The sequence below is a fragment of the Sciurus vulgaris genome, assembly GCF_902686455.1.
Source record: "Sciurus vulgaris genome assembly, chromosome: 11".
In the NCBI taxonomy this organism is placed as follows: Eukaryota; Metazoa; Chordata; class Mammalia; order Rodentia; family Sciuridae; genus Sciurus; species Sciurus vulgaris.
Window position 1 is genome coordinate 124,323,092 of NC_136472.1, and position 22,390 is coordinate 124,345,481.

At 37.9% G+C, this 22,390-nt stretch overlaps 1 protein-coding gene across 2 annotated transcripts in view; it reads right to left on the reverse strand.

Annotated features, from left to right (window-relative positions):
* Positions 1–22,133, reverse strand: part of ETS1 (ETS proto-oncogene 1, transcription factor) — a 126,922-nt gene extending 104,789 nt beyond the window's left edge. The window contains exons 1-2 of one of the 2 annotated variants that reach the window (XM_079104126.1): positions 22,094–22,133; positions 6,953–7,035 (exon numbers count right to left, since the gene is read on the reverse strand). In XM_079104126.1, coding sequence (XP_078960252.1) covers positions 6,953–7,021 — 69 coding nt within the window. In that variant the 5' untranslated portion in view covers positions 7,022–7,035; positions 22,094–22,133. Of the gene's footprint in view, positions 1–6,952; positions 7,036–22,084 lie in introns of both variants that reach the window. The other variant, XM_079104127.1, reaches the window with a different exon arrangement.
* Between the last annotated feature and the right edge of the window lie 257 nt (positions 22,134–22,390).

Sequence of the window (22,390 nt, forward strand, 5' to 3'; positions counted from 1 at the left end):
GTGTATAATGCATGAATGAAAGGTTGTTACACATTCTTACATATTACCAAATATCTAAGTGAAAATGAAGAAGAAAAATTTGGCAGTAGAGTGCTGCTATGGTCTGAATGTGTTCCCTGTTACTCATATGTTGAAACTTAATCACCAATATTATGGTGTTAAAAGGTGGGATCTCTAGGAATTAAGTCATGAGGGTGGAACCTCACAGATGGGATTAGGACTCTGATAAAAGTGCTCAAAGGAGTGCGTGATCCAGTCCCTTTCAGCCCTTCTGCCATGTGAAGATACAGCATTAGTCCCTCCTGGAGGATGCAGCAACAAGGCACCATGTTGGCAAAAGAGACTGGGCCCCTCACCCAACTAAGAACTCGCCAGAGCCTTGATTTTGATCTCCCTAGTTTTGGTACTGAGAGCAATAATCTTCTGTTCTTTAAAAATCATTTGGTCTCAGGTATTTTGTTATAGAAACACAAATGGACTAATACAAGAGTATTCTCAGCCAATAGCCAGGAGATTTGGATAACACTCCACTCCTGTCCAGCTTTGCAAACATGGCGGTTCATTTGATCTCTCAGAACCTTAATTTCCAGGTATGATGATATGGTCTTTAAGTTATGGCATGACTCTAAAATTCTCTGGTTTGTGTTCATTAAACCTAGTAGCTTAGAAAAGCCTCATTTTCTAAACTGCTAGAAAAATATATTTGTAATTGCTCTTTTTTCTTCAATTTCTTTAACACTAAGACCTATGAGTATAAATAACTTCCTTAAACGTATAGTTCAACAATCTCTCCATCCTGAGCAACAAGAAAAAATCCTTTTCTGGTTTCCACTTAGATTCTAAATTTCTTTTCTGTATCCCACTTTTTTAATCCCAAATACCTTTATCCATTGCTCTCCAGGATTCCCCTAAGATAAGGGAAGGGCATCTGCTCTAAGTTTTATAGTTAGCATGCTCAATTGCTACACAAGAAACACCAGGCTTCACTCTAATTTTCCTGTGAATACACCCAAGGCTTAAATCTTGAGGCCTACGGAGTGGGTGAAGAGTGCATTGGTAGGAAGGGGATTTGCTTCCCCAAAAGACCCAATTAATGTCCAATTACTCAAGATAAGAGAAACAAGTCTGTTTACACAATGGACTATAAACCACCAGCCTATGACAAGAGAACTTTGATCTGGTGGCAAGAGAGTTGTTTCTCATGCAGGGTGATGATGAAACAAGGTTTCCCAATAAGAATGTCTCCATCTTCACCCCAGGAGCCCCATCTTATTCTGGCGACACCCTTGTATGAACAACAGGTGGAAATCATTTCCATTCTTTCCCCCCAAGTACCTATCTAACACAACCCCCAAATCCAGACTAAAGAGAGAAGACACAGTGAATAAAAAGAAAAGGGAATACCTCATCTTTGTGGAGGTACTTGACAAGAATTTCTCATTGAAGCATAACAGAGATCTTCTGTGATAAATTAAACCCTGCCTATTTTATAGATGAGAACACTGAGATTCAGTGAGGTTAAGTAGATTGCCCAAGGTGTTTGGCTAAGGATAAAGACCAGAATTTAACCCAGGTCTTTCTGATTCTGAGGCCCAAGTGTTTTTTTTTACTATAGTTGTCTAACACTCTGCTATTATTTGACTGACTCCTCCAAATCTTGTGTTGAAATTTAATTGCATCAAAATGGACAATGAGGTGGGACCATTAAAGATCACTAGACACTGAGGACCCTGCCCTCATGAATGAATGAATGCCATTATTGCACAGAGTTAGGTTCCTGAGAAAGGATAAATTCATGTTCCCTTCCTTCTCTTTCTCTCTCCCTTATACTCTCTCATACATTGTCCAGTCATGTAATAACTTCCACCACGTTATGATGCAGCATAAAACCATCGCCAGATGTGGTCCCATGATTTTAAGCTTCCCAGTCTCCAGAACCATGAGTCAAATAAATGTATCTTTTTATACATTACTCACACTGAAATATTCTCTTCTAGAAGCAGAAAATAAACTAAGGCAGTTGCATTCAATACCTACTGGGCCCAGGACTAAAGATTTCATCTCATATATCTGGTATAAAATAGACAGGAGTAAGATGGGTTCCTTTCTTCTTTACCAGAGTGTCTAAAGGTGAAAATAGAATGGTGTGTTAATCAATCAATCAATCATAGAATAGAGAAAGAAAATGTATAAAGAAAGATCTGCTCAAACCATGGAGAGATTGGCAAGAACCACAGTTATTCTCAAAAGATCCCTGGACCTCAGAGAGCTTATGTCTGAAGGCATACTTTGAAACTCTTTTTTATAATGCACTTAGCTGAGTCTCATGACCAGGCTACTCACCTTTGCTGGTACCAACTTGAGATTCAGCCAACCTGGTGGCCCACTGGCACTGCACAGAAAGGGAACAGCAAATGCCCAGAGCTAGCCAATGGCTCACAGCCCCCTCATCCCCCTCTCAAGCTTCCATCCAGCATGCATTCTGGCGTTTTTTCCACCACCTTATTCATTTAGTGATCATATATCTAGAACAGTCCTGGTTTCACACCACTATTCTGTCCAATAAGAATAATTAAGTATCTAATAAATTATCCAACTTATATAACTATGAAGTCTGTCATATAAAAAATTCACAAGTTTTTAAAAAATGTCTTCTGTTGGACAGTTTCTGAGTCCCTATTTTCATTTGGAAAATAAAGGCACCATATTTATAAGAAAAGCATATTTGACCTAGAAAAGGCAAAAAAGTGATAAATTTCAATGCAGTCACCCCACTCTCAAAGCACCAGGGATGTCCCCTAAATCCAGAGATTTACTATAGGGAATTTTAACATTTTTGAGTATGCATTGGACCTTTTGGACACTGGTGTCTTCCATGTGGCCTACCAACCTTGGCATCCACTCTTCCCCAAGGGAAAATTGATATATCCCTAAAAATCCAAAGCTCTAAGAGGAGGTGAGTGGGTCAGTGACTATCCCTTTCCTCTAAATAGATCAAGGTGCTTCCTAATGTCGGCATGGCCCCAGGGTCACTATTCTCTGAGGACCGCCTCCACACATCCTCCCTGCTGGTGAGGTCGCCAAGACTTGGGGCATGTTTAATCAAAACGAGGAGCAGCCCAGCCCGTTTATGCCTGTCCTCCCTGAGCTGGCCAGGCTCATGGCATGAAAAAAAGGATGACGCATGAGAGGGCCAGTGAGCCAGTGCTGGAGAGACTTCCAGGGCTCAGGAAGGGCTAGTAGGGGTAACATAACAGGAAGGAGCACTTCCTCCTCTAGGATGAAAGGGTCCCCAACACACAACCCATATAAGTACCTGGAAATAGCACCCCGCCCACACAAAGGCCAGACAACTTCCAAAAGTGCTGTCTCTCTACCTCCTGGGCTGTGACATCATTATAGTCTCCTTGAGGTGCTGACCTTACAAGCAGGAAAACATGTGTCTTGCTTTGACAAACTGACCCCAAGGAAGAGAATGCAAGTCCTGCATGACATGGTTATCACCTGGCAGTAGCATCAATTTTAACAACTGTGGTTCGATTATTTTAAGCATTCTTACAGTAAGGTAAATAACCAAATAATGTTAATGCGACCTCTAGTTTTTAAAAATCAGGAATCTGAGACTTGGCAATATTTTGGAATTAGAAAATATTTGATCCTATTTTATAAGATTGTTTCTTAGTCAACTAAAGTGGTGTGCTGAAAGAGAGCCCCTAAGAATAGGAGTATATTCTCTTTTTTTTTTTTTTTTTTCTCTTTCTTTTTTTAGGTTTTCCTTCCTAAAGCAACAATTTACCAGTAACCAAGACCTTCTTAGACCAGTCTGAGCCCAGAGTACTATTCTGCCTTTCAACTTGAAGCTGCTCCATGGCTACACTTGAACATGGTTTCTCAAGTCCAGCACAATTGACTCCAGGGACTGGATAAGTCTTTGTCATAGGGGGGCTGTATTCTGTATTGTGGGAAGTTTAGTCAATTCCTGTCAACTAGATGACAGTAGCACTTCTCAAATATTGACCACCAAGCATGTCCCTTCCCTTGGGAGAGCAAAATCATCCCATGTTGGAAACCCCAATGGCTCTCATGGTTTTCCTTTCCCCCCTCAAACTTGCCATTCCTAGGACAAAGTTTCTTTTCTCAGTGGCTCCGTCTTACTCAATAAAGACTACAGCACCAGGCAGGAGGACTTTGATTAAGTTCCATGGGTTGAGTTCTAGACATCGAGGCTATGACAGAGCTGGGAAGTCACTGGGTACCTGAGGTTTCGACTTTCTCAAATTGCAAAGTTAATGAAGTTGTGCTCATTCCTCCACCAAATTCAGGGTGTAAAGTGTGATTGCTAGAATCTCTAGTGCCAATATTCCAAGGTTATATTTTGCAGACACTTCACGGAATCCTTGACTGTTTATTGTCCTGCCTAATATTGGAAGTTATCCATTAAAGTCAGTTCATTGAACTTGAACTTGTACTAATAAATATTGTTTACTTGCCTATTTTTTTTTATCAGCAATAAGAAGTTAAAAGACTTCTTTGCTTGCTCTGTGGTTCTGAAGGGTTGCCTAAGTAGCTCCAGTGATGGAGAAACTGAGGTCCAGAGAGAAGTTATGAGTCAAGGTGCTGGAACAATAACTTAGCAACTCTCTTATGCAACCTTCTGCTTTTACCCAAGCTACTTCGAGTGCCGTGAAAAGAATGTCACATGTTGATAATACTTTTCCAATATCGCTGAAATGATAGAACTGTTGTCAGGGGAGAGATGAATTCTTTGTTTTCAAACCAATGGAAACCATTCAGAATGTATTAAAAATACCCATTGTATTCCATTGGAGATGGGGGTTGTTAGTTCAAGATATGCACTTAGGTTGATTGGCATGGAGTTTTTTTAATCTCTTACACTTTCCAAATATCACATCTAAATCTTATATACTTATATTAATTTTAGACAGTAAAATGCTGTCTAAAATAAAATAGATACATATTTGTGTACCAATTTTGTGTACAAATACACTCTACCACATACTCATCTTGCTTAATTGATTACCATACTAGTAAAGAGAATTAGCATAGGCTGACTTTAAATCATATTTTCCAAGTCAATGACACATCTTGTTACCAAATCATAATATCATTATTTATTTTAACAAATCTACAATATCATCTCTAAGAAAATGGAGTGTAATTTGTGCTGACCTTAGATGATAATCTTTCTGTCAGAAGCAGGAGGAACTTTCTCTGGCAACCTCTCCAGTCCTTTACGTGACCTTAAACTGCACGTCCCTTGGCAATTTCTATTAAGCAAACTCCAGTAACTCCTTGCCTCAGTGTGTGTGTGTGTGTGTGTGTGTGTGTGTTTACACATATTGCTGATGTAAATTATAATCTAAACTTCTTCTGAGTCTAATCTTTTTGAATAGTAAATAGTGCCTTTGTGAAAACAGAAGCCATTTTTTAATAAATATATATAATATATATTTATATGTATATAAATATACATAAATATTTAAATATATATATTTATATATATATTAGTTATAGATGGACAACTAATAATATATATATATATATAAGTTGTAGATGGACAGAATGCTTTTTTTATTTAATTAATTAATTTATTTATATGTGGTGCTGAGGATCGAACCCAGTGCCTCACACATGCTAAGTAAGCACTTTACCACTGAGCCACAACCCCAGGCCCGAAGCCATTTTTAAAGGAAGAAAAATGTTACAGAACAAGAATGAAGAAAGATGTGTTAATTATCCTTAAAATGTGTCTTTTCCCTTGAATATACAATAGCATTTGAACAATTATTTATCAATACTACAAAAAAGAGTTTCAAACAATTCAGATCTTTTCATATACAATTACACTGAGAGGTTCTCATTGTAATTTAAGGTTGCCAACATTAAAAATTATAGAGAACCTCCGTCAGAGCATAGTGCAAAGTCAGGAAAGAGCTCTGGTTGATTGGTGTCTACTTAAACCCATAAGTGTATTGGGAAGATTTAATAATAAACATATCTATTTGCAGAGTGTGTAAAAAAATTCATCATTGATGATGGCTATCTTTGTATAAAGACATGCAGAATTCAGAAAGAGTAATGACACATCTGTTAACATGTTAACATGAAAGTTTCCTTTAACAGTGGAATTGATCAATGACAACATTATAGAATCTCTCATGTAGTAAATTTTAAAGGAATTTATCTAAGCATTTTCAGGGATCAGGTTATAGCCTGAGCAAGGGTCTTCTTCCCTATGGGCAAAAAAAAAAAAAAAAAAAAAGTCCTATTTTAAAGTTCATTTTATCCCTTTTAATCTAAGAGTCATGAATTTTCCCCACAAACTTACTGTCTCATTTCATCTTGTTTTCACTTTCAACCTCTCTGATTAGAAAACCTGTGTTATAGCCAGGCACAGTGGCACACACCTGTACCCCAGAGACTTAGAAGGCTCAGATGAGACCCTCAGGAACTTAGTGAGTCCCTGCCTCAAAATAAAAAAATAAAAAGAGCTGGAGATGTGGCTCAGTGGTAAAGCACCCCGGGTTAAAAAAAAAAAAAAAATGTGCTATTTAACTTTCACATCTAAGGCCCAAAATAAATTTAATAAGAACAGGTCTAAGGAACATTAGTACATGAAAAATTCTCACCAAATGAACTGAATTATGAAAATCACCTAGTTTTAACTGAATCATGTTTATATTACATTCTCTGAAACTCAAACATTCTAAAATTCTCCTTCAGCAAATCCATGAGTTCTGGATTTCTACTTTTCACACTAATAAAAAGGTAAATAATATCACAGTTGAGCTCCTTCAAACTGGTTCAAAGCTGATTCCAACCCTGGCTTCTCTGCAGAGGGGAGGTCAGGGAACTGGAAGCAAAGGGGTTGGAAATAAGAGCAGTTGGGTGTCTCGAGACAGAGAAGGGATCACCATGGACCACAACTCACCACCACTGCAGGACGAGATGCTGGGTAAGGGACAGGGCTGCTCATGGTGGACTCCACAAAGTAGTTCATTCTTCTCTCAGTACCTGTGAAAGAGACAATACAGGCTGAGCCCTGGAGGTGCACAGGTCTGTAGACTGGAACACCCAAAGAGAGTGCAAGTCTTAGAACTAGGAATCTTCTAAGGAATCACTCAGTTACTTTTTTTGTGTGTGAGGCAGAGAAGGAAACTGAAATTCATGAAGATAAGTGACCCACCCATAGCACAGAAATGGGGCAGACCCCAGACAGAGTCAGCCCCGACAGAAAGACTGTGTACAATAGATCAAGTCTGTGTGCTGTAGACAACACATACCAAAAGGATCTACAGAAGGTGCCTTTTGTAGAGTTTCTGGGCAGGGACAGATCCTGTGTTTCTTTTTAAATAAAATGTCCATCTATGCATCACCTGTTCCCCCACCTTGAAGCAGGTCTGGCACATAGTGGGAATTCAATATATACTTGTGCCATAAATTAGTTGATAAAGCAATAAAAAAGGGAAGGTTAGAGGAAAGAAGAATGGAAAAAGTTTCTCTAAAGAGCCATGTCAACCAGTACCCCAAGGCACAGATAGACAGAGAGAAGCCCTACAAAAGGAATTGAACTGTATTCATCTTGAAAATAGGAGAAGGGCTAATAAATAACTCTTGTTGAGAGCTATTATCTCCATTGAAGTCTGACCAGCTAGAATGCTTGAGGAATGTTCTAGCTGGAGGGGTTTTCCAGCTAGCTGCCAGTCATCAGGAAAATCATTTATATATCAAACATTTCTGTTGACCTAAGTGCTTTCTAGAGTGCATTAGTTCACACACTTTTATAAATTCAATACTACACACACACAAAATATGTCTTTCTTGAATGAATAAGATTAAATTCCTAGGTATATTGATCAGAGGCCATATTCCTATTGTTAGAAAGTGACATCTCAACCTTACTCTTTTCCAGGTTGGATTTGACCTTTTTTGTTATTCTTGTGAAAGTTTAAAGCACTTAAACATCTCAATAAAAAGAGTATGAGGATAGGTCTGATGTTTGATTTGCAGTTTTGGTTCACCATCTTGCTACAGCATGACAACCAATGACATGACTACTTTTTTCTAAAATGTATTTAAATGAAATAAACAGGCTCAACAATATAAAAATTACACTAACAACTGCAATCTCTGAGCCACTAATATCCTTCTGAAGCTATGACTTGTCCTAGAATTATGTTTTTTTTTTTTTTACCTTGCCTTGTTATGGTGTCTTTTCTTCCAAAGGTAGAATGCAGTTCAAATAACATTAACTTAAAGAGAATTTTTCAAAGGGTTCTGAATAGCTAGGCTATGCTAATCAAGATTTCATTCTCCAGTTTTTCAGGAGGTTGATCTCCACTGCAGATGGCCCCCAGGAAGAGTTCCCCAGCGGTGAAGCTGAATGGTAGAAAAGGTCAAAGGGGTCAAGATGCTATTAACATCAGCCTCAGTGCTTGCCCATTCAGTGTCTGTTCCTAAAAATGGTCAGCAGTCACTATGTCTCAGACCCTGAGCTAGACATTGAGCGTAGAATAATGAGGTACACATCACGTAGGTCACCACAGACCTGTCCTAATCCTGAATTGTCAGAATAGTCTCCATGAACTCCATGGCCTCTTCCTCACTGAAGCATTCTTTATTTTTCAATTCAATTCTCAAAATTGAATTTTAAGACTCTAACGAATCATCAAGCCATATATATTCACTTCAATGTTTTGATCTACTCAAGGATGAGACTTAGAAGCTACCCCCATGATTGTGCCATCCTGAGCTTAACTAGACCAAGAACAGATCTGCTGGGAAAAAATTGGCCAGTCCTCCAGGGTCCAGGAGCAAAACTGTTACTGTTGTAGATGTCCAGGGATGAGGGAGTGTGACTTCATGCAAGCCATTCAACTTTCTGGTGGAAATGTCCAGGCCTGAGGGAATGCAGGTTCATTCAAACCATCAAAATGTCTTATTTCTACCCCAAAAGCATCAGCAATCTCTTGAACACTGGTGGACCACACTCATTTACTAATCATATAGTTCATTCAGTAAATAATTAATATGTTCCTATTACATTCTAGGCACTATTCTGGGCACTTAAGACACACTAATAAACAGAGGTTCCTGACCACATGACCCTTGGATTCTACCAGACTCAAGATAATGAGGCTAAGAAAGAGTCTATACCTTCAGGCAGTGGAGAAGACAGGCTCATGTAAAACATAATGTTATGCACAGTTTGCCAACAATATGGCAAAAAGAAAAGAAGCAGTTAGTTCTGCTGGGTGCAGGGAATAGGAAATCATGGAAGATTGCTCAGAGTAAGGTGTGACCACAGAGCTCTATGAGTCATCCCTAGACTCCCACAAGCAGCAAAGAACCTTGACCTCCGGGATGCCTATTTTACTTATATATTTATAAGAGCAAGGACTTTGGAATTGGCAGCAGCATCCTGGAGCCCAGCTCAAAGACAACATGAGTTTCTGTCTGCCAGCCAGACAACACTCCTCCTCACAGCAACATGCTAGGAAAAAGGTTCAGTGGAAATATGTTTTCTCTTCCAATTGACAGAGTGAGGGAGGAAACCTCTGGCCCAACATCTGGTGCTTTCTGTGCTGGACCATATTCTCGACTATATGAATGACATTTCCCTTGGGGAAAAGCCCTTTGCCCAGGGAGGAAACTGAAAAGAGGGAGTTGCCAGGGATCTCAAGGGCTCTCATTGCAGGAAATAACTCTGGGACAGAAATGGATTGCTGCTTTATTATTTTTTGGAGAAAGAAAAAAGAACCCACCCTTTTTCCACTTGTAGATTGTGACATACAACAGCTGCTGGAAAGCTAAACTCTTTCAGAAGATATAAAAGGAGTGTTTGGAGTGTGTGTGTGTGTGTGTGTGTGTGTGTGAGAGAGAGAGAGAGAGAGAGAGAGAGAGAGAGAGAGAGGTTCTTCTTGGCTTTTTGACCAAAGAGAATTCCTTCCCACATGACAACAGCTTGAACATCAGCTGGACCAGCGTTTTGTCTTGGCACTACACATGTTTATTACCTAAATGGAAAACAACTGTGTGATTTTAAGATTCACTCCCCAGCTGAGAAGCAGCAGTAAGACCTGTCTGGGTACAGAAAGGATTTGAACACTCAGTAATGGAGTTGCAGAAAGTGCTAAGTTCATTTTTCTTGAATGGGACCAGCACCTCCAGAGCACCAGAGTACCTGGTCTCAAGCAAGACTGCCAACCTTTCAGAGCCTCCCGCCTCCCTCCATCTCCCCAGCGCCTCGCTCAGCAAGCCCCACTGCACCCTCCACTTCTGAACAGGGCACTCTTTGCTGTACTCTTAGGACATTTCTCATCTCTCTGCCCTTCCCAAATTACGCCTCTGCTAGAAATGCTCCTCCATCCTCCTGCTCCCTAGAACTTAGTGACCCCTCCTCAAGGGTTGAGGCTTAGTCTCAGAGGGTTGCTCTTCCTGGAAGCTTTCCAAAACACCCAGCTGGGGTTAGTTGCTCCTTTTCCATGCTTTCCAGAGTACCATTGGTGTATCACCTGTGCTAATCACACTATCTTGCCAACACCTCTTTCTATTTGTCCCCTCACTAGACTCCGAGCTACTTGAAGTGAGGTACCCTGCCTTTTGTATTTCTGCATCTCCAGCACTTAAGGCAGATCATGGAGCAAAAGAGAAACTCACTGTCTTTCAAATCAGTGCATGGATTGACCAATGAATGTACGTATGGAAAAAGGAACTGGTCTCACAAAACCAAAAGTGTAACAGGTGGATCTGATGTGGATATGTGTGTTTCTCATGTGTAAATCTGGATAGAGGTCTAGATAAAGACCACTTGAAATAAGGAGTTTGTTTCATGATTGGTTTTCAAGTGAAAACTGCTTCCTTCTATTCACACAGCCATTTAAGGGGACCTTATCTAAAAAGACTTTCCCACCACCCTGAACAAATAGCTGCACCTTTCCCCACTCAGACACTTCCTTGTTTGTTTATCATCTCCTCCAAAAACCACCCCATTAGAGCTCAAACTCCCCCAGGGCAGGGACTTAATATGTTCTTTCACCAGATCCTAGACCAGTGTTGGCAGGTGTTTGTCTCACAGATAAATGCTGAACATGAGAGTCTAATTCAGAAAACTTGCACACATCTTTTAATTCATGTAAGCCCTGTTTTTACAGATAAGAAGAAAGCTATGGTCATACTGTTCATTAGCCCAGTTGACCTGACCCTAGGCCTTCAGCATCTTCTCCTGGGCTTCTTATCTTCATCATCCTAGACTTTTAGGGACAAAAACAAGCAATCAATGGAGAGGACAACATAGTTAACACTTTGATTTATGTGAGTGTCTTTAGAACTAGTTTTCCATTTGACTCTGGACGAGTTCTATGTAAAGCATGTGACCACTGCTCCAACTGCCCAACTTCCCGCCCTCCCTCTGAAAGCCTTGTAACCAGGCCAGGATCTGCGAGCTGACATTTCCTTTTACCCACATCTCACCAGGGCAGGTTCAGTGACTCACACACTGAAGAAAAGTTTAGGAGGGAGTGAGAGGGATGTTTGGGGCCAAGGCAGCATAAGGGTAAGACATCCCAAAGAGATGAGGTCTCAGTCGAGGTTCACATGTGAATTGGTTCACATCAACTCTGACCTGCTTGGCTGTATTTCTACATAACTGTGACATCAATTAAAAGTTTTTCATTTTGGGTTATCTGCTCTTAAGAGAAAGTCTATGCCTTTCAGTAAGTAGTCCAATAAACTACTTTAAAACTCTTTTTTGTAAATTCTTTTTGCCAAAATTGTTTGTCTTCATTGCAAAAGTTGTTTTAAAATTACATAAAAGACTCAAATGGACATCAAAATCACTTGAAATCCTCCCATATTAGATGTAATTATGTTAATATTTTGTCTAACATTCTTCTAAGTATTTTTAAATGTATCTATGTAAATATACATACATGTAACACATACATATCATCATAATTTTGCCATCATATTATTCTCTATGTGCTGTGTACAATCAGTATTTTCATTGTTCTTTGATATAATGCAATGAGCATTTTTCTATGTCAATAAATGTAACTCTATATCCTGGAATCTAAGACTGGCAAGCATTGTATTTACGTATCGCATTTTTCTTAATGAACACTTACTATTGTAATTTAATTTTTCTTCACTTCCTTTTCACTGTAAAAATTCCTAAAATATTTTCTATTCACATTAAATACCTAAAAATATACATGTATACATTCTCTGTTTCGATACATATGAACTACATTCCATGACAGAAGCCGAATTTATAATGACATAAGCAAAGGCCAATGTTTTAAATTTGAACTTGCCCTCTAGATTTCATGTTAGCTTCACAGTCTAGGAATTATGGGACAACCTCTCTTAGTTATGAAGATTACATGGGGAAGACAAAAATTCAAGAAGCTGTGTCAATAATTTAGGTTTCCCATCAATTTATGTAAAAAGTTTTAGATATCCTCTTGTCTTGGGATGCAGAAGAGAGTGAGTATGACTTCCAAAAGGTCTAGTCATTTAAAGGAAACACCCATGTAATCTAGGCTACATCTTTAATCTACAATGTAGAGACTTTCAATTTCTTCCTTCTGAATACAGTCATCCCTTGATACCCAGAGGAGCTTGGTTCCATAAAATCACCTTATCTTAGACTGCCAAAATCCACAAATGCCTAAGTCCTTTGTGTAAAATAGTGTAATATGTGCATATAACCATGCATATCTTTCTATAAGACTTCAAGTCATCTCTGTGTTGCTTGTGATACTAATACAATATGAATATTATATAAATAGTTGCTTTACTGTGTTATTTAGGGATTAGTAACAAAAAGAAATATGTACATGTTCTGTACAGTTGCATATTTTTCAAATATTTTAATTGATATTAAATTGGTAGAATTTGGTAGAATTTGAGGAAACAGAGCCAAGTATAGCATATAAATGTGTTTTTAAAGACTTGGAGCATCATCTCTTTCAGATAGCTTTCTCTGATATTCCTGGGCATTTACATATAAATCCTTGATCCTTCTCCTGGAATTTCCTCTAACAATGCAACAAAGTCATGATACTTCTATGTATAGATCTTCTCTGCTCCTAAATTCTGGGTTACTTGAGAGTAGGGATGGTGTCTTTTTAGATGGTGTATGTATACATGCAGCACATGTTTTTTGAAGGAAAGTTAATTTACTTGAAATAGAATTGATATGTACAATGGTCCACATTTCAGAGCTTGAACATATCCAAGAGGATAAAGATATCTTTGTGACAAAAAAAAGAAGTCATTTACTATAACAAATTGTGTCCACACATAACCCTGAGGTTAGGCTTCTAAAATGATAACTATAAGCATGATCATAATATTTGTGTGAACTAATCACTGTACCAGATTGACTTTCTCTAGCCTCCTCCATCTTTTTCTATTTCCCATGCATAGTCCACCTGAATTTCTTGAATTATTTCAATAGATGTCTCCTCTAATGTGTCAGTACAACAAAGGCTACTATGTCCAATTTTCTAAGAACTCAGTTTTAAAAGAATGCCTGTTTAGATAACTGAACATTTCTCACTCCCCCAAGGAAACTTGTCATTACAATTCATAGAAAAGAAAAATGGTTACAATTGAACATGGTTTCTCTGTCTCATTCCTAAAGCTATACGAACCTCATCATCTTGACTAGATATTCTAACATTACAGTAGTAAGCATTCTTTCTTTAAGTACCCTGCAGACCAAAAAAAGTGGTGTTCTGAATTATGTGCTATTGGCTTCTATGTCTTAAACTAAATCACCTATTCTTTCATTAAGTTCACAAAGCAGAAACTCACAGAATAATTAACACCACTCTTGTTTCTTCCACCTTCACTGGTAATTATTCCCCTAACCCTTTCTTAAACGAAAATGACTCAATCCATCTCCTAATTGTCTAAAGAGAAAAATCTCCCAACTAAGCACAACATTTTCAAGTCCAGTATGAATGGACATAGCTCAACTAATCTTTTTCAGATCACTGAAATGGATTATGTCATTATAATATTACAAGAGTAGATTGTTTTTTACTTCTTGGAAGAGTAGGTCACTAGAGTATCTCCCCAAAAATAGAGATAAAAGATGTCTTTACTCCAATGTCCCATAGCAGTTAGGAAATAAGGAGTGTTACATATGTTTACATTTCCTCCTGGATGGAAAAATTTCCCTCACTATCATGCTGCTGGGAAACTTTGTCAACAACAGGAGTGAAGGTGATATTTCTCATAAGCATTAAGGGGATACATTAAAACCACCAACTCTAATATGTCTAGGAATTTAACCAGAGAATCTAAACCTGTCTCTGAAACCTGTCAGAAACTAACTACTACCTTTAGCCTATCAGCCCTAGGCTGGAGTTGTAGCTCAGTGGTAGAGCCCTTGCCTAGCATGCACAAAGCCTTGGGTTCAGTCTGCAGCACTGAAAAAAAAATTCTAGTCTATCAGACTTCATGTGGGAACATCCTCTGGAAGATCAAGGACAACATTCAATGAATTGCTGCATAGTCAAAATGTTAATTTCTGACGCTGAAATGCTATTCCTCACACCTGTGTTTAACCAAGAAATTCAATGAATAATCACACTTGGTCTTCAGTTATACTCCAGCACCATAAATATGTTGGGTACTCATAACTAACTGAATAAATAAGTTACAATTGTTCTTTACAAAGAACCTGGAAACAAAAATAAATAAATAAACTGGAGGAATGAAGTACTCCTTGCTTCCTAACAACGGAAGTAGGAGAGATCAGGGTATAAAAGATTCTTGACTAAGTCCATTCAACCTGAAGGCCCGAAAGACTGAAAATGTCAACACTTAGCCAATGGGTGCCAAAGAAATCCCTGAGAGCCCAGAATTTTAAATAATTTCCTTTCAACCCATAGCATGCAGACTATGTTGGATTTAATCTGAAATAAATTTGGTTCTGGTCCTAAAAGAGTCTCAACAAAACTCAGATTCACCACAAATAGAGAGATTGAGGGAAAAAAAATTAAAGGAGGCTAGATTCTTTGAATAATGTCCCTATAAAATTGAACTACAAGATGCCAACTGACTTAGATCCCCCAAATTTTGAAAGTAACTTTTTGGACCGTGTCTGATTATGGTTTTCATGGTGGAGTTTGATTTGTTTTATTGCCCAAGTTGTGAGGTCCCAATTTCTCAGTATAATGCCAAACAGCTTGCTGGCATTCATCTATAATGAATGAATTGAATTTTGCAAATTCAATGAATTTGAAGTTAGAAAAAAATTCATCAAGTTGGTTCATTTTTTGTTTGAATGAACTGAGCCCTGAGAGTTTGCATGTTTAGCAAACTCTCTGGAGTTCCTATGGATGAAAACAAAGCCCCTTAGTAATCACCAAATTTCTTAACTTCACAGTCTTAGTTTCTTCAACTATAAAGTGAAGATAATAATACCAACCCTTTCAGGATAATTGAAGAGGATTATACAAATGAAAGTACTTAGCAGAGCACTTTATACATGATGAAATTGTAATAAATCGCTAGTATTCTTGCTATTTGATCAACAGTTACCTGTCAATTAGTCAGCACTCACTAATAGTAGCAATAGTAATTGATTAGTTATTTTTACTGTCCAAGATATCAGAGGCTGTTTATTTAAGAATTAAAGCTAGAATTCTCACCTCTTTTTCTAATGATTTGCATTTAAATCATTAAAAAGTATTCCTTTTCAAAATCATAGGTTGAGTAGCATTTATCAAGAATTTTGCAGAAGAAAAGAGCCAAGATTTCTGTGGAATGGCAGGCAGTCTATACCATTGTTATGCGTAAAACTAAGAAGCAAGCATTTTTCTCACAGCACTCAGGATTCATTGAAAGATTGCATAGCACAAATGGGGAACTATTGCAGCTTCCTGAGCTGCAAAAACCAACATCTTTTTGATATAAATGTCAATCTTTTGTGGAGTAACACAACTAGCTATAAATACAAGGAAGTTGTAAACTGCTCTGGAAAACATTGCATTTTGTTGTTGTTGAGTTTTTTTTTTTTTTTTTTTCTTTCTTTTTTTTTTTTTTTTTGCTCATTCACTCTTGCTTTCCTGTAAAGCAGTGCCACCCAAATTAAATGTGCATATGAATTACCCCGGGATTCTGTTACAAAGCAGTGTGATGTGGTCTGAGGACACGACAATGCTGCAGATCATAAGATCTCACCTTGAGGAGCAAGGCAGCAGTTGCACTTATGTGATCACATTTCTGACTATTTTTAACAACATGATTGTTAGGAGGCAGAGCCTACTGAGAAACAGACAAGAAGACATTTGTACCAAGGCTGAAACACTTGGCAATCTTAGGTGCAACGCGAATCTGGCTGGAGAGCTCAAGTTGCTCTGGACCTGTCTGGGCTTCTCAAACCACCTGCCAGGTGATGGCCACTTCTGACAAAACTTCTTTCTGAAGAAGCCCTGGTTTAATTTCTTTAGCCTCTTATATCACAAATCTGGCAATGGGGTTTTCCCCATCCACAGGAATCATTTAGGTTGAGGGATCACTGGAAGCACCAAAAGTTGCTTTCCGTTATATTTTTCACGATTTTAAAAGTCCCCAATTTTTGGAAACTTCCTTTTGTTTTGCAATTTGTTGTGCATCTGGAATTATTTAAAAATGAAAAGTTTTAAAAAATCTAAAAAGTCTAAAATCCCAGCATTGTCTACATTTTCGTCCCTTAGAGAGTATTTTCCTAACATTTGCACTGTTTACTTTTTCATTCTCATCCTAATAAGTCTGACCAGACTCCCCTTAGAGTTCTTGAAACACCTGGGCTATGGTCAGGGGAATGTTAAACCTACCCTCTTGCTTTGGGGGAAAAGAAATCAAAAACATTCTTCCCTCAGTGCTCTAGATACTGTGGGCTTGAAAAAACAAGTAAAGACGTTAGCATGCTGCTTACCAATTATACTGTCTTTTACTTGTAACCTCTTTTCCAGTAGAATGTTCTTTTCTAAAATAATTATATCAATTTTAGCTAGAAAAACTGGCACTTGTCTCTAATCCTAGCTACTCAGGAGGCTGAGGCAGGAGAATCCCAAGTTCAGGATCAGCCTCAGCAACTTAGGGAGACACTGTCTCAAAATAAAAAATTGAAAGGGCAGCAACAGGAGGGGTGTGGGTCAGCAGTAGAGCATCTCTGGGTTCAATCCCCAGTACTGCAGAAAGAAAAATTTATGTAAATTTAAAAGATGGGATTTGTATATTATTTATTTTTTTAATCTATATTTTGCTTTATCTGTGAAAAAATAACCTATTTTCAATATCAATATTTCAATTATCACAATTGAAAAAAGATGATGGCTATTTTAAGAATTCAACATATCTTGAGATAATGGTAGAGTCTCATGCAGTTGTAAGAAATAATGGAGATCCTGTATGCCTTTTGCCCATCTTCCCCAATGATAAAAGTTATAAAACTGTAGTACACTATCATATCACAACCAGGTAAATGATGTCCACACAAACTTATTTAGATTTCCCTAGTTTTACATTTCTATGTGTGTTTGGTTCTATAAATTATCATCATGTATGTAGATTCATGTATCCACAAACCAGTCAAGATACAGTACAGTTCCATCGCTACAGGGAACCCTCCAGATGCCTTTGTATAACCACAACTTTCCCTCACAACTCTCCCCCACATTTTTTTTCCTTTCTAAAATTTTGTTATTTTAAGAATGTTATGTAAATGTATTTTTTTATTTTTAGATTCAAGATATTTTATTAACATCTAATACAAAGAGTAAAATAGCTCAATCAGATTACCAAGTATAAAATCAACATACAAAAATCAATAGTTTACATATATTCAAACAATCTTTTGGGCAATTTAATGGAAGAAAAGATTTCATATATAACAGTAACAGAAAATATATTAATATGTTTATCAATAAAAATGTGAGACTTATTAAAAATAAAAATTAAAACACCACTGAAGCCAAAAAATAGCCTTTCTACAAATAGAAGAACCATATTACTATGTAAATTAATTTGTAAATTTAACAAAATCTCAAAGAAAACTTAACAGTTTTAAGCTATATCACCTGATGCTAAATTTAGTGAAAAAAATAAACATAGAAGTGGGAACAGCACTAAAACACATTAAGACATTTTTAAAAGTCTAAATAATTTAAGAGTATCATACTGGTCTATTAGCAAAACAGAATGCCCCGATGTAAGTACACTCAGATACATATAGAAATTGAATGTATAAAGAGGACATCATCTCAAATCACTGGGAAAAAGAAGTGGTCAATAAATGTTGTAGGGATAAAGTAATATTCCTTCCTTACCTCATATACCATGATAAATTCCATATGTACCTAAAATATTTTTTAAATAACACAACCACTAAATAATAAGAAGAAAACATGAAAATTTTTTCTTTACAAATCTGAAGTAAACAAGAACTATCTAACCTTTCATGACTCAAAATCCCCAACTCATAAATTATTTCACTGGTACTGTTTGTTACATAAAAATAAATATTTTATGGAAAGAAGCATCATAAACAAACTTTTTTAAAAAAGACAACTAAGGGAGATATTTACAGCTCATATCACAAAGAACTATCCTTCCTAACATTGACAAAATCATAACTCTTTTGAAACACAGAAAAAGGAAATAAAATTTGCTATTGATAAACAACAAGATAGCTAACTTCACTCATTAAAAAAAGAGAAATGTAAATTAAAACTGCAGATAAAAGACCATTTTCTCTTTCATATCTGTCACAGCACCCAAACAAGGCTGAACACAAGGAAGTGACATCACAAGAGGGATCAGTTTACTAATCCAGGCAAATATATAGACCCTATAACCTTCTTCCAAAGTTACTTTATTTATTTATTTATTTATTTACTTACTTACTTACTTATTTTCAATCCTGGGGATTGAACCAAGGGCAATTTACCCTGAGCTCCATTCTCAATCCTTGTATTTTTATTTTGAGATGGTGTCTCCCGAACTTCCTAAGACTGATCTTGAACTCCTGCCTCAGCCTCCTGCCTCAGCCTCTGGAGTTGCTAGGATTACAGATGTGTGCTACTTTGCACATTCAGAGTCAGTATCTTCTTAATGAATACTTAATCCATGGATTTTCCTTGGGAAAATAGGCCTAATCCATGGTGTTCTCCCAAATAAGCAGAAAAATTCAGCCTAACTTGGAGTGTCTCAGAGTTCTTTAGATTCCAATGATATGCTATTCCAGTCACAAGCTCTGGGCTCGATCCCCTTGGTTCTAATCAGGGTCCCACCATGAATCCACACAAAGCATCTAGCAAAGTCAGTGAAAGGCACCAACTGCTTAATAAACTTTAGAGATTACAATCCTTCCTCAGGCGAAGTGGAGGAAACCAGAGATGATAGGCAGAAAATCAGTTAGATTAAGAGATGAATCCCAGAAAGCTACATTACATTTTCAGTTGAGTAAAGATAAAGGAGATGAGGAGGTAAAATAAAAGCTATGTGTCCTTATCTCAGTTTCTCCAGCATTGAAGAAATTTATAAGATTTGCCTCAAATGCCACTAAATTCCTATATAACCGTTAACTTCATTCAAATACTAAATACATTTTATATCCAAAGAGAATTTAAAAAGGGAATGGAGGGAGGAAAGAAGGAAGAAAGTAGTGAGAGAGGGAAGAAAAGAGAGAAGGGAGAGGAAAGAAAGGGAGAGGGGAGCCCAGCTTTTGGGATGTGTCCATTCTTCTTTTTGATGTGAATAATTGGGAAGTATGAATGAGTAATTAGAAAAGATAGTAGGTGTGGGGGAAAAACTCTATTCAATAAATAAATAGCAATATATGTCAATAGCATAGTGAATCAGAAAGTGGTATCTTAATGCCATGTGCCACAGTTGGGTTAATAGGGTTTAGAGTCTTGATAAGTTCAGGTTTAGACAAATGAAATAGTATTGCCGATGAGAGTCTTAGGATGAAAAAAAAAAAAAAGACAAAAATAAATAAATAAATAAATAAATAAATAAAACCATGAGGCACAGTAGAATTTGAGATAGCAGAAATGGCCAGTGCACGGAAGCTTTCTGTGCAATCAGAGAGAGATCTATAGGTACCAATCATTTTTCCAAAGCATTTGTTTGCTTGCTTCTGCCTCACACCCCTTTAGGGACCCAGTTCCTCAGCACATTACTTCAAACTGTCCTGGGCCTATTGGCACTTCTGTTATTCAAAGTTCTGTGGTATTTACTTCTAGTCACTCATCTTTGAGGACAGGTGGGGCACAAATGATCATTCACATTTTAGAGATGAAGAAATAGGCACAATTATGTTCAATAACTTGCTCTCAGTTACAAAGCTAATCTCTGAGAGAGATCAAGTGCACAGCCACTTTCCCAAGTCCAAATTCATTGTGGGTACCAGTTCTAATTCTACTTGCCTTTGAATGCCATCTGCATCTAGGACAAATAAATGGCCCAGATCCACGCTCTCAGCTGGTTCTCAAATGTCACAGACAGCCAGATGTCCGAGGATCCCACCCCTTCATACACCACTCTAGGACCCCCTTGCACTTTTTAGCAACTAGCACTTCTGTGTCAGGAGCCTATAAGGCAAAGATGCCCCTCCATAATCAGAATCACTTCCCACATCCTCAGCAGAGGAACCAGGAGGAACCAGGACGGAAGAGGCTACGTAGCCTCCAGCACTGTTTGTTATTTCACTACTGAGTTGGCAAGGATGGAAGTTGTTGATTTACAATTAGAAGCAGCATGCTTCTTCAAATATTAATATTAATAACTACAATACCCGAACACATGAAAAGACCTTTTCATCTTCAAAGCACTTTGCAGACATTAACTCATTAGCTCTCCTTTCCTCTCTATTCAGGAACGCCAGGTAAGTAAAGTCTCAACACAACAGTGGCCACCCAGTTGCCCTCCCCACATAATCCATATCTATTGAGGGTTTTCTCTTGAGATAAAAAGGAGGTGAAGCAATCCAGAACCACAACTGATGAAAGGGTTAAAGTGTCAGTAATTTTACAAATCAAATGGAGTGGCCAGAGTTATCATTTTAGGATCTGTATTTCCTGTTGTTTAACAAATGCCTCCGTGCCTACACCCTCCCCATGCAAGGCAGCGGTATGAAGTAGGAAGAAAAATGCCCTTGGGATTAAAAAAGAAAAGAAAAGTAAGCTAATAAAGAAAACCTACATTCGGACGACTTGATTTCAGTAACCCAGCATCTTTCTGTACCATTCACACACAGAAAATACTACTTTCAAAAGAGGTAATAGAAACATTTTTAACAGTAGATAAGAAGACACATACAAAGTGGAATTGCCGGATACAACCAGCGAATGGAGAGAAATTGTCACCCACACCCCCTGCTTCCCCATAGCTGAGCCACTGGAGTCCAGCCCTCTAACACTGGGAAGAATGCTCCCCTGACTGGAGACTCCCGCTGCCCACCCACATGCACCACGTTGCAACTACAGTCCAAAGGATTGGTAGACCCTTGGAGAACGCGAGTCGGGAGTGGGAGTCGCAAGACAGCGGGAAAACACCCATCAGGCTAGTTCGCCTTGCAGGACTCAAACCTGCAGCACTTTCTTTCTATAAAGTAGCTTCATTTTATTCAGCTGCTAGGGAAAAGAAAAAAGTCAAACAATAGGGTAAAACAATAGGCTCACTAGAAGTAAAAGAGGAAAAAAGAAAGGAATTTCTACGTTTAACTACAGTTTTATTTCTTTAGAAGTGCTCCAATCTGCCAAGAAAACTCAGAGTTTGTGACAAGTGATCTGCAAAGATCTAAAACGTGCATGATTTCGCTTTTGGAAAAGAATGACAGACAATCTGGATTTCAGATTACTCTATGAAGGTTAGAAAGTATTTTTGAAAAATAGTATTATACAATTAAATGGGCGATTCTAGGAAGACATAAAAAAGAGGAAGAGAAACCTGCTTGTATCCTGAAAGTTTCCATTAATTTTCCCTTTAATTTCACAAAATGGGGGGGGGGGGCAGGAAAAGGAAAATGGAATGAAAAGTTTTAAACAGAAACTCACACCTCACTTACTACTTTGCTGGAGAGACAATGAAGAATAGTTTCGGAGCGAGCTTTCCTCAAGGTCTGCGGTCTCTTTCCAACTACCTGAGGGAATCCTCCGCTCTGAGGCTAAAGAGGATGCAAAGACCATAATGTTCCTAATAGAGCTGCCTCTTAAATTGGGGGGTGTGGTCAAGCCGGGGAAAGCTAGAGGAAAGGCGGTCTTCCATTAATCCCTGGCACCAGGGTAGTAGTCTGTACAATAGGTGCTGTGGTCCAAAGGGACTGGGACAACACCAAATCACACCTTATTTTTTATCCTTCAAA